Here is a 12,500-nt window from a genome sequence, read left to right as displayed (position 1 = left end):
ACACAAACATGGGTGAAACTATTATTGACTGTGCCTCTGAGGTCAGCTAAGCCAGTCACTGAAAACACACAGATTAAGCTGATATACACATATTACAAACCAGTGTTTAAGGACAAAAATAAAAAATACATGTATATCTGTCAAAGGGGTAAACTTGTGGAATAGTTGTGACAAGGCATTAAGAATGTGTAGTTCACTTTGCAAATAAAAACAATGTTTAAAAATAAGGCGGTAAACAAACACAAACCTGAGGTATGATCATTATTGTCTATGAAACGTTTTTGAATTCTTGTTGTTCGCTTCTGTTTTGCTTTGTCTTTGTATTGTCTAACACCTAGCAGTGAATGGGTTGTCTACTAGAATATGTTCTGTAAAAAAGGTATAATAAGCTAAAGCTTCAGCCTACACTGTTTTGGTCAATATGTTTTTGTTCTTTCTGTTTAATTTATTGCCTTATTGTTATTTCTTTCTTTCTATGTGCATTCGTTTGGGAAAATGTTAATAAGGACTGATATACATACTACTGCTACAGCGTAAGACTCTGTGATGTGATGATGAGATTTATCTCTTTACTGTGGTACCTGTGTCGGCCCCCCCCCCCCCCCCCCCCCCGCCTGAAACTTTTCTCATATTCCAATATCCTGAGCAGCCTCGCACCACTAATGCAAACTACAGCAAGTATGACATCCAGAGCAGAACCACATCATGAATGGCACCAACTTCCCTTTCATATGGTAGCCTGATTAACACAGATATTTTTTATTTAAATAACTAGAAATTCACTGACCACATTTTACACAACTTTGGGGTTTTTTGTTTTGTTTTGTTTTGTTTTTGTTGTTGTTATTGTTCGTTTTTCTTTTTTTCTTTTATCACAAAATCATTTATCAGTGGTCTGCAGTGGTCTACGGTAGTCTACAGTGGTCATCAGTAGTTTACAGTAGTTTACAGTGGTCTACGGTAGTCTACAGCGGTCTGCAGTGGTCTACAGCGGTCTGCAGTGGTCTATAGTACTCTACAGTGGTCTACAGCGGTCTGCAGTGGTCTGCAGTGGTCATCAGTAGTTTGCAGTAGTCTACAGTGGTCTGCAGTGGTCATCAGTAGTTTGCAGTGGTCTACAGTGGTCTACAGTGGTCTGCAGTGGTCTACAGCGGTCTGCAGTGGTCTACAGTGGTCTGCAGTGGTCTACAGTGGTCTGCAGTGGTCATCAGTAGTTTGCAGTGGTCTACAGTGGTCATCAGTAGTTTGCAGTGGTCTACAGTGGTCTGCAGTGGTCTACAGTGGTCATCAGTAGTTTGCAGTGGTCTACAGCGGTCTGCAGTGGTCTACAGCGGTCTGCAGTGGTCTAGAGGCACATACTGCTCTGTGCACTTCTCAGCCCAGTAGGAGTAGTGCTGTAGCAGGGGTCTGCTGTAGTCGGTACGGATTTACTCTGTGCTGGTCTGTAATATTTTTTGCTGTGTGCTCTTCTCTGTTCAGATCTGTAGTGGTCTGTTATGTTCTGTAGTGGTCTAGAGTGTGCTGTAGTGGTCTGTTATGGTCTGTAGTGGTCTAGAGTGTGCTGTAGTGGTCTGTTATGGTCTGTAGTGGTCTAGAGTGTGCTGTAGCGGTCTGTTATGGTCTGTAGTGGTCTAGAGTGTGCTGTAGCGGTCTGTTATGATCTGTAGTGGTCTAGAGTGTGGTGTAGTGGTCTGTTATGGTCTGTAGTGGTCTAGAGTGTGCTGTAGTGGTCTGTTATGTTCTGTAGTGGTCTAGAGTGTGCTGTAGTGGTCTGTTATGATCTGTAGTGGTCTAGAGTGTGGTGTAGTGGTCTGTTATGGTCTGTAGTGGTCTAGAGTGTGCTGTAGCGGTCTGTTATGTTCTGTAGTGGTCTAGAGTGTGCTGTAGCGGTCTGTTATGGTCTGTAGTGGTCTAGAGTGTGCTGTAGTGGTCTGTTATGGTCTGTAGTGGTCTAGAGTGTGCTGTAGCGGTCTGTTATGATCTGTAGTGGTCTAGAGTGTGCTGTAGTGGTCTGTTATGGTCTGTAGCGGTCTAGAGTGTGCTATAGCGGTCTGTTATGGTCTGTAGTGGTCTAGAGTGTGTTGTAGCGGTCTGTTATGTTCTGTAGTGGTCTAGAGTGTGCTGTAGTGGTCTGTTATGGTCTGTAGTGGTCTAGAGTGTGTTGTAGCGGTCTGTTATGTTCTGTAGTGGTCTAGAGTGTGCTGTAGTGGTCTGTTATGGTCTGTAGTGGTCTAGAGTGTGCTGTAGCGGTCTGTTATGTTCTGTAGTGGTCTAGAGTGTGCTGTAGTGGTCTGTAGTGGTCTAGAGTGTGCTGTAGTGGTCTGTAGTGGTCTGTAGTGGTCTAGAGTGTGCTGTAGTGGTCTGTTATGGTCTGTAGTGGTCTAGAGTGTGCTGTAGTGGTCTGTTATGGTCTGTAGTGGTCTAGAGTGTGCTGTAGCGGTCTGTTATGGTCTGTAGTGGTCTAGAGTGTGCTGTAGCGGTCTAAATTTGGCCCCGTACCTCACACTGGCTCCTGAGGCCACTGTGTAGCAGTCTGGTCCAGATACTCTGGATTCTCCAAGGATTCTCTGGGTGATGGCTGTCATTTCCACAGGTACACTGATGTTTCAGCATCACGGAATCAAACACAAGACCTGCACACACATGCCATGTACACACACAACAAACAGATGAACCAAACTGAAGTGAACTGAAATACTACATGCTTTAGTGTGAATCTTTACTGAACTCTGTACTATACAACATTAATGTGTTCACATTTATTTAAACCCCAGTTAAACATTCAGTAAATTCAATTCATTTCAATAAGCTTTACTGCCATGACTTAAAAAAAAAAAAAGTCTGGAGAGAGATGGATTAGTCAAAAGGCCACATGACCTGCATGACCTCAAAAATAACAACATTTTATATCTTAAAATCAGAGAAATGTCTGTGTTACCATAACCTGTACAGTCAGTAGATGCAGAGAGAAGGATTACAACATCATACACAGAGTAAATCAGTTAGAGAAGAGTTCAGTGTTTAACGCAAACTCAGAAAAACTGAACAGGAGTGAAAATACGGGAACTGAGAGCCAATGACTGTACAGTTGTTATGTTCCTCTGCCCCTTGAGTTGGCGCAGTAACATTGATTGTGTTTTCCCCTGCTGGCCTTCTTTATTTCTCTGTTTTTCTATTCTTCCAGGCAGGTAGGGGTCACCTGTAAGCTTCCTGTCTGGCTCACCTGAGCATGGTTTTCCCTGCCTATAAATACACCCCAAGCCTGGCATGAAGAAGGCGGGCAGTTTAACTTTGGAGCGGCTGCGTTGATTTATGTTTTTCGTGCTTTTCAATGTAATAAATAAAAACCCTAGACTTCGAGCCGAATTGTCTGTGTCCCCCTTTATGTTGCGGTTGGTGTGCCCGGCCGTAACATAAATTGGGGGCTCGTCCGGGATCTTTTCTTTGAAACTTCGGAACTTCGTTTTCAGCGCGCCTTCGTTCAGTGTGACTTGTAAAGTTAAGAATAATATACTGGGTATTACTATCTGTTTGCTTACACCCTACATAGTTAGTCGTCGGGCAGACTTTTGAGTCTTGCCACTTTGTTATTTTTTCTTTTTTATTTTTGGTGGTATACCTGGGTGTGGGTACGTTTTGGGAGTGTGACAGTAGCCTTTGTCTTGGGTCTACTGTCCGCTTACAGAGCTCAACGTTTAAAGAAGCCTCCCGGGGCGCCACCGAAGACTAGGTAGGTAAAGTAATTTTTCTGAGGAGCTGGGGTGTTTTGCAAACTTATGACCCAGTCTGTTGCACTTATTGGTGAGTTTCGTCGCACTATTTGTTATGCACTGTGAACATTTTGCCAGTGCTTCGTTATATGTTTATAGAGAGATTTAAAAATATACCAGACTGTTTGTTTCGGTTAGAATAATTTCCCTATTATGTCTAACCTGTGGAGTGTAGCTGCTTTTGTCGGTGTTTAGTGTTTAGACTGCCCTGTGTGTGCAATACTTCGTTTAGTGGTCATTTCGAAGGGGTATTATAGTGGCTACTTCGTAATTTGTATATCGTGTTGCGCTCGTAACGTCTAGCAGCGTTGTCTGGTGAGCGAGTTTTTATTATTATTATTATTCGTTGTGTTCAGTAATTGCTGAATAGCTTTGTTTGGCAACATGTCTGTTGTGGACCAATTTGTCGCCGACCCCTCTATGGATCGTTTGGAGCAGTTCACAAAGGAGCAGCTCATAGATTTGGCGGAAAAATTTGACATTGAGTTAACTGCAGCTGACAAACGCTTAAAAGATGCTCTTAAAGCGAAACTAAAAGCTTTTCTAGTTGAGCTTAAAATTCTCCCTCCTGTGGAAGAAAAAATCTCTGAGCTTTCCCAAGAGCTTTCTCTGCAGGTAAAATTAAGAGAGCTTGATCTGAGAGAGAAGGAGCTTGAATTTGAGCGGGAAAGGTTGCAAGTTAGAGCTAGGGAGCGGGAGCTCGAGGCCGAGCTGGAAATGAGAAAGTTCTCTGAGGCCGGAAAACGGAGTAGTTTCGGTCCAGATCGCGACACCTTCGATGTAGGCAAATGCATTAAAATGGTTCCACCCTTTAATGAGCGTGATGTGGAGAAATATTTCCCACATTTTGAGAGAGTTGCGACCACGCTCAGATGGCCTGAAAACGTTTGGACATTACTCTTACAGTGCGTCCTAACTGGTAAAGCTCAGGAGGTCTATTCCTCTCTGACGTTAGATCAGAGCGCTGACTATAAAATCGTTAAGGCAGCTATCTTGCGCGCTTATGAGCTTGTGCCAGAGGCTTATAGGCAACGTTTTCGGCGTTACCGCAAAACCGAGCGACAAACTTTTATGGAGTTTGCCAGAGAGAAAGAGTGCCTCTTTGATCGCTGGTGCGCTGCGCAAAACGTTAGAACTAAAGAACAACTGCGCGATTTGATCCTCCTCGAGGAATTCAAAAACTGCTTGCCCGCCTCTGTCGCTACGTACGTTAGTGAACAGAAAGTAGTAAATGTTCATCAGGCTGCTGCTCTAGCAGATGAGTTTGTACTAATACATAAGGTAAGCTTTAGAGATAGAGATCGAGGTAAGTTTAGTCATGCATATTCTGCGTCTGCAGTCACACCTGAGCAGGTGGTTAGAAAGAAAGATCCTCAGAGTAAGAGTCATGAGTTGTCATGCTTTTATTGTAAAAGACCTGGTCACGTCATCGCAGATTGCCACATACTTAAAAAGAAGTCCACCAAAACTGTAGGTTTGATTTCCTCGAAATGTGAGCCAGCTCTGAGCCCACTGAGTTTGTCTGGGCCCAGTGAGCAGAAGGAGTCTGGATATGAGCCCTTTATTAGTGTTGGCTGTGTCACTGTCCCTGGTCAGGAGAAGTCAGTGCCTATACGTATTCTCCGAGACACTGGAGCAGCGCAGTCCTTCATTTTGGAGGGGGTACTGCCACTGTCCGACAGTACCGCGACAGGTAGTAGTGTCTTAGTTAGAGGTATTGAAATGGGTTTCACCACCGTTCCTCTCCATAAAGTCAAACTCAATTCAGATTTGGTCTCTGACGTTGTTACTGTGGGCGTTCGCCATTCTTTGCCAGTCCCTGGTGTTGAATTCATCCTGGGTAACGATCTGGCCGGTAAAAACGTTTGGAACTGCTATGATGTAGCACCTCAAGTTACTTCTGTCCCGTCTATTACAGATGATCTGGACGAGTGCGCACAGAAGTTTCCTGATGTTTTTCCAGCCTGCGCTGTAACGCGTGCCATGGCCAAACAGCAGAACATCACCTCTGATACCGATGTTGATTTGCAGGATACGTTTATTGTTAGTCCTGAAAAACTCTTTGCCAACTCGTCTTCCTCCTCCGCTCTCGTCATACCTGCTTCTGTGTCTAAAAGAACGGAGATACAAAAGGTTGAATTTCCTATAGCACTTTCGCGGGATAAATTAATTGCTGCTCAGTCTGGTGATCCTAGTCTTACCCCTCTGTTTAGTCTAGTCCATTCCGATCCTGACATTGTAAATGATTCGCCATATTTCTATTTGCAGGACGGAGTTCTTATGAGGAAGTGGGTTTCAGATTCGACTGCGACTGTGGCAAGCCAAATCGTTGTGCCGTCTCTGTATCGGACTGACATCCTCAGTCTCGCTCACGATGGTCTAGCTGGTCATTCAGGTGTTGCTAAAACCTATGACCGAGTTCTGAGCCATTTCTTTTGGCCTGGTTTAAAGCGGGATGTAGTTCGTTACTGCCAAACCTGTCACGTCTGTCAGTTAGCTGGTAAACCTAACCAGGTGATTCCATCGGCTCCACTCTACCCAATACCGGTCAGTGGTGAACCGTTCGAGCATGTTATAATCGACTGTGTTGGCCCTCTCCCCAGAACTAAAAGCGGACACCAGTATCTATTAACTATTATGTGTGTAGCAACGCGTTTCCCTGAGGCTGTCCCTCTGCGAAAAATCACCTCTAAAACGATCACTAGTGCGCTTTTGAAATTCTTTTCAATGTTTGGTTTACCAAAAGTGATTCAGAGCGATCAAGGAACAAACTTTACATCACGGTTGTTCTCCCAGGCCCTAAAACAGCTTGCGATAAAGCATAATCTATCCAGTGCCTACCACCCCGAAAGTCAGGGGGCGCTGGAGAGATACCATCAATCTTTAAAGTCTATGCTGCGCTCATACTGTCTCGAACTGGGACGGGAATGGGATGAGGGGATCCCGTGGCTATTGTTTGCATCACGAGAGGTTGTGCAAGAATCTCTTGGATTTAGCCCAGCTGAGCTCGTTCTCGCCCACCAAATACGAGGCCCATTGGCACTGCTGAAAGACCAGTGGCTGAAGGAATCGGGGTCTCGCTCGATCTTGGAGCACGTCAGCAGTTTTCGATCTCGATTGCATCGAGTTAGAGAATTGGCAAAGAAAAACCTGGAGTGTGCTCAGAGTAAAATGAAATGCTGGTTCGACCGTAAGGCAAAAGCTCGTACGTTCAGTGTTGGTGATAAAGTGTTGGCCTTGTTACCTGTTCCTGGTTCCACTTTGCAGGCTCGTTTTTCTGGACCATACTTTATTAAAGAAAAAGTCTCCGATCGTGATTATATCATCTCTACACCTGATAGGCGCCGGAGTACACGACTTTGTCACATTAATATGTTAAAGCCCTATCATCAACGCGAAAACTTGGAAACGTCTGACACTGCGCCTGTAAAGACCGCGTCTGCAGATGTGAAGTTTACTGTTCCGCCTAAATGTAATGAATCTACCTCCTCTGCTGTTTTGCTGTCTTCCGTCATTGCCGCAGATGAGAATGTTGTGATATTTCCTTCCAGGGGTGTGGTCGAGGGACGTTTGAAAAATTCTGAATTGCTCGCCTCGCTCTCTGAGCATCTTCCTCACCTGTCCCATAGTGAAAAAGAGGATATAGTGGCTTTAGTAAACGAGTTTCCCGAACTTTTTAGCGATGTGCCCAGCCAAACGTCCGTACTTACACACGACATAGATGTGGGTTCAACAGCTCCCATTAAGCAGCGTCCCTACAGGGTTAATCCTCTGAAGCGTGAGCTGTTGGGAAAAGAAGTTGAGTACATGCTGGCTAATAACATCGCCGAACATAGTTCAAGTGCATGGAGTTCTCCTTGCATTTTAGTGAACAAACCTGACGGCAGCTACCGTTTTTGTACTGACTACCGCAAAATTAACGCTGTCACGAAGCCAGATAATTTCCCCTTGCCTCGCATTGATGACTGCGTAGATAGAGTTGGATCTGCCAACTTCGTTAGCAAATTTGATTTGTTGAAGGGGTATTGGCAGGTTCCTCTGACCAGTCGTGCTAAGGAAATCTCAGCATTTGTAACACCAGACGCGTTCCTAAACTACAAGGTCATGGCGTTCGGGATGCGTAATGCCCCAGCTACATTCCAGCGACTTGTCAATATAGTGTTGTCAGGACTCGTTGGGTGCGAAGCATACCTTGATGACGTCGTGATTTGTAGTCCTTCCTGGTCTGAGCATTTAGTTCAAATTCGAAATTTCTTCCAGCGTTTGTCGAATGCCGATCTAACGATCAATTTGGCGAAATGTGAGTTCGGCAAAGCTACCGTAACATATCTTGGGAAAGTAGTCGGAAGAGGGCAAGTGCGTCCTATAGAGGCAAAAATTAGTGCAATTACAGAGTTCCCGGTTCCGAAAGATCGTCGACAACTACGTCGTTTTTTAGGAATGGCAGGTTATTACCGGAACTTCTGCAGGAACTTTTCGTCCGTCGTTGCCCCGCTGACTGACCTGCTTAGTCCAAAGCATGATTTTCAATGGTCTGAATCATGTCAGCGGGCCTTCGAAAATGTAAAGGGCCTCCTGGTTAGTGCTCCCATACTGTCAGCTCCCGACTTTTCGAAATCATTCCGCCTTGCAGTTGACGCAAGTGATTCTGGAGCTGGCGCTGTCCTCCAGTGCGGCGTTGATGGTGTAGAGCACCCAGTTTGTTATTTTTCTCGAAAATTTAACCCTCAGCAACGGCGTTATTCCACCATAGAGAAAGAGGCACTGGCCTTGATTCTAGCCATTCAGCATTTTGAAGTTTATTTAAGTCCTTCGTCTTTCCCCACAGTTGTTTACAGTGACCACGATCCTTTACGGTTTTTAAACCGTATGCGCAACTCCAACCAACGGCTCATGCGGTGGAGTTTAATACTACAACCATTTGAACTCGAGATTAGACATATTCCCGGCAAAGACAATTTGATTGCTGATGCGCTCTCTCGTGTTGCTGTCCAATTCGACCCATCTTAAAATTAATTATAGGCTTCGTCACCTATATTTTTTATATCTATATAATTAATTAATTAATATAATTAATTAATCTATATATATGTATTAATACCTTACCTAGAATATTTATGTATTGAAATTTGCTACTGCGTTCCCATCTCGGAGTGGTGAGATGGCCGCACAAAAGTAACTTATTTGAGTTAATTCTCGTTTACTTTTTGGTTCAGTTCTAGTTAGAGCAAGACCTTTGGCATAAACTGATTGCTCTTTATTTTTTTTTTAATGTATACTATTTCTTATGGAGACTGGAGTCACCATTTTGGGGTGAGGGTGTTATGTTCCTCTGCCCCTTGAGTTGGCGCAGTAACATTGATTGTGTTTTCCCCTGCTGGCCCTCTTTATTTCTCTGTTTTTCTATTCTTCCAGGCAGGTAGGGGTCACCTGTAAGCTTCCTGTCTGGCTCACCTGAGCATGGTTTTCCCTGCCTATAAATACACCCCAAGCCTGGCATGAAGAAAGCGGGCGGTTTAACTTTGAAGCAGGCTGCGTTGATTTATGTTTTTCGTGCTTTTCAATGTAATAAATAAAAACCCTAGACTTCGAGCCGAATTGTCTGTGTCCCCCTTTATGTTGCGGTTGGTGTGCCCGGACGTAACAACAGTAAAAAAAAATAATCAATTAGAAGTTTTTTTACTTTTTTGCATTGAATTGCTTAGGCTCATTGGCCTAAATTATTGCTAAATAACAAAATGTAAAATGAGTAACTGACCATTTCTCTCCTTTTTTTCTATTTTTCAAATGTTACCATTCATATTAGCGCCCACCATAAGCAAACCAGAAGCAGAGCTGTCAGTCTGCATTAAATGATCAGAGAGCCAGACTCCCAATTAAATCAACAGTTTAATTTTCTATTCAAATCAGTTTAGTGCTTGGGACAGAGTCATCTCAACATTTTTCCTCATTGTTGAGAGAGAAGCCATCTGCAGTGGATGAAAATGAAGAGCCTGACCCAATCACGTCCCCCTAGAAAAATGAGACCGTCACAATGCAGGGTGACCTTGGTGACCCATAAAAGCATAGTGGAGAGGGAGAAGTCCAACTCCTCTGATCCTCCCTAAACTTTACGATGCAGTCTCCGTCCCAACACAAAGCTGCCCATCAGAACAGGGAAAAAACAATGAGGGAACAGAACCCCCTGGTAACCCACAACACTCTAAGCCTAATTTAATTCAGTGTAGTTCAATTCAATTCACTTCAATCCAGGTTTATTTGTATAGCGCTCATTACAACAGACAATTTAGAGAGTTTTTGATAAAACAGCAACGGAAGACAAAATATGTCAAAGTCCGCTGATAAAAGACAATTTTCCCCAAATACAGATAGAGCTACAATTTAAGGAAATGTTTCTCAAACAAGAGACACACAAGACTGAGCAGCTAATCTCCATTATGAAAAAGGAACAAGAGAGAAGCCAAGGTCAGCTCAGCTACAGGGGTAACTGGAGGAGGGAGCTGTCTTTACTGGCAGAGCAAGACAGGTAGCACGACAGGACGGAACTAACTGCTCTTGCAGAGCAGAGACACAGTGGAGAGCCTAGAAGAGCATCCAAACCAGCTATCCTCCCCAAACTCTCACACAGCAGGTCAAATATCACTGAAACCTACTGACATTACTGATGACACCTACTGATGTTACTGACGTAACCAACACTAATGATATTATTGACATTACAGACATTACTGATATTATTGACATTACTGACATCACTGAGATTACTGACATTACTGACATTACTGACATTACTGACATCACTGAGATAACTGACATTACTGATATTACTGATATTACTGATATTACTAACATTACTGATATTACTAACATTACTGAGATTACTGATATTACTAACATTACTGATATTATTGACATTACTGATATTACTAATATTACTAACATTACTGATATTACTGATATTACTAACATTACTGATATTACTGATATTACTAACATTACTGATATTACTGATATTATTGACAGTAATGTCAGTAATATCAGTAATGTCAATAATATCAGTAATATCAGTAATGTTAGTAATATCAGTAATGTCAGTAATGTTAGTAATATCAGTAATGTTAGTAATATCAGTAATATCAGTAATGTCAATAATATCAGTAATGTTAGTAATATCAGTAATATCAGTACTGATATTATTGACATTACTGATATTACTGATATTACTAACATCACTGATATTACTAACATTACTGATATTACTGACATTACTGATATTACTAACATTACTGACATCACTGACATTACTGATATTATTCATATAACTGATATTACTGATATTACTGATATTCTTGACATTACTGATATTACTGAGATTACTGACATTACTGATATTATTCATATAACTGACATTACTGACACCCACTGACATTACTGATATTACTGACACCCACTGACATTACTGATATTATTGATATAACTGACATTACCGACACCCACTGACATTACTGATATTATTCATATAACTGACATTACTGACACCCACTGACATTATTGATATTATTCATATAACTGACATTACCGACACCCACCGACATTACTGATATTATTCATATAACTGACATTAATGACACCCACTGACATTACTGATATTCTTGATATAACTGTCATTACCGACACCCACTTATATTACTGATATCACTAACATTACTGAAATTATTGACAGCTGCTTATATAACTGACATTACTGATATTCTTGACATTACTCACATAATATTACTGATGAATGTCAATCAATCCCGACATTACTGACACTGTTGATATAACTGAAACCTACTGACACCTACTGATATTGCTTACATTACTGTTATTACTGGAACCTAAACCTATAAACAAGAAACCTATCTGACCCTAAAATTTCAGTGCACTGTGGCAGGCCATCTGACCGTGGTGCCTTTCACAAACTGAGAAAAGGACAGACAATGTTCAGACTCAGTGATCATGGCCTGGCCAATGAGAGAGTGCTGGACCGACAAAGACCTGGCAAATGAGAGCAGTGGACACACACAGACCTGGCCAATGAGAGAGTGCTGGACCGACAAAGACCTGGCCAATGAGAGCAGTGGACACACGCAGACCTGGCCAATGAGAGCAGCGGACACACACAGACCTGGCCAATGAGAGAGTGCTGGACCGACAAAGACCTGGCCAATGAGAGCAGTGGACACACGCAGACCTGGCCAATGAGAGCAGTGGACACACACAGACCTGGCCAATGAGAGCAGTGGACACACACAGACCTGGCCAATGAGAGCAGTGGACACACGCAGACCTGGCCAATGAGAGCAGTGGACACACACAGACCTGGCCAATGAGAGCAGTGGACACACACACCTAGCTGCCCAGAGAGCACAGAATGTACACCCTCTGCACCCAGACAACACTAGAGACAGAACTGAAGTTCCTTACAGACAGAAAGATGATTGTGTTGAAATAACTGTTAAATATATACCTGCCTGCCATCACCTTAGGGACAAGCAGTCAAGCCTTCATGCTCTGCCTTGCCCAACATTTGTGTTAGACAGCAATGCACACACATGCACACATGCTCAGTCTCTTTCTCACTCTTAATCCCTCTTTCCTTCTCTCTGTCACTCTTAATCCCTCTTTCCTTCTCTCTCTCACTCTTAATCCCTCTTTCCTTCTCTCTCTCACTCTTAATCCCTCTTTCCT

The 12,500-nt window shown here is 43.0% G+C and overlaps 1 protein-coding gene across 1 annotated transcript in view; it reads right to left on the bottom strand.

The window, feature by feature from the left end:
- LOC115815530 (histone deacetylase 4) overlaps window positions 1-12,500 on the bottom strand; it is a 42,015-nt gene that overhangs the window by 27,861 nt on the left and 1,654 nt on the right. The window contains 1 exon segment of the mRNA XM_075353584.1: window positions 2,500-2,633. Within this exon segment, the coding sequence (XP_075209699.1) occupies window positions 2,500-2,633 (134 nt within the window).

The sequence above is a fragment of the Chanos chanos genome, chromosome 6 (assembly GCF_902362185.1).
Source record: "Chanos chanos chromosome 6, fChaCha1.1, whole genome shotgun sequence".
Taxonomy (NCBI): domain Eukaryota; kingdom Metazoa; phylum Chordata; class Actinopteri; order Gonorynchiformes; family Chanidae; genus Chanos; species Chanos chanos.
The sequence above is the reverse complement of the archived record's forward strand: the minus strand, read 5'-3'. Positions and strand labels throughout refer to the sequence as shown.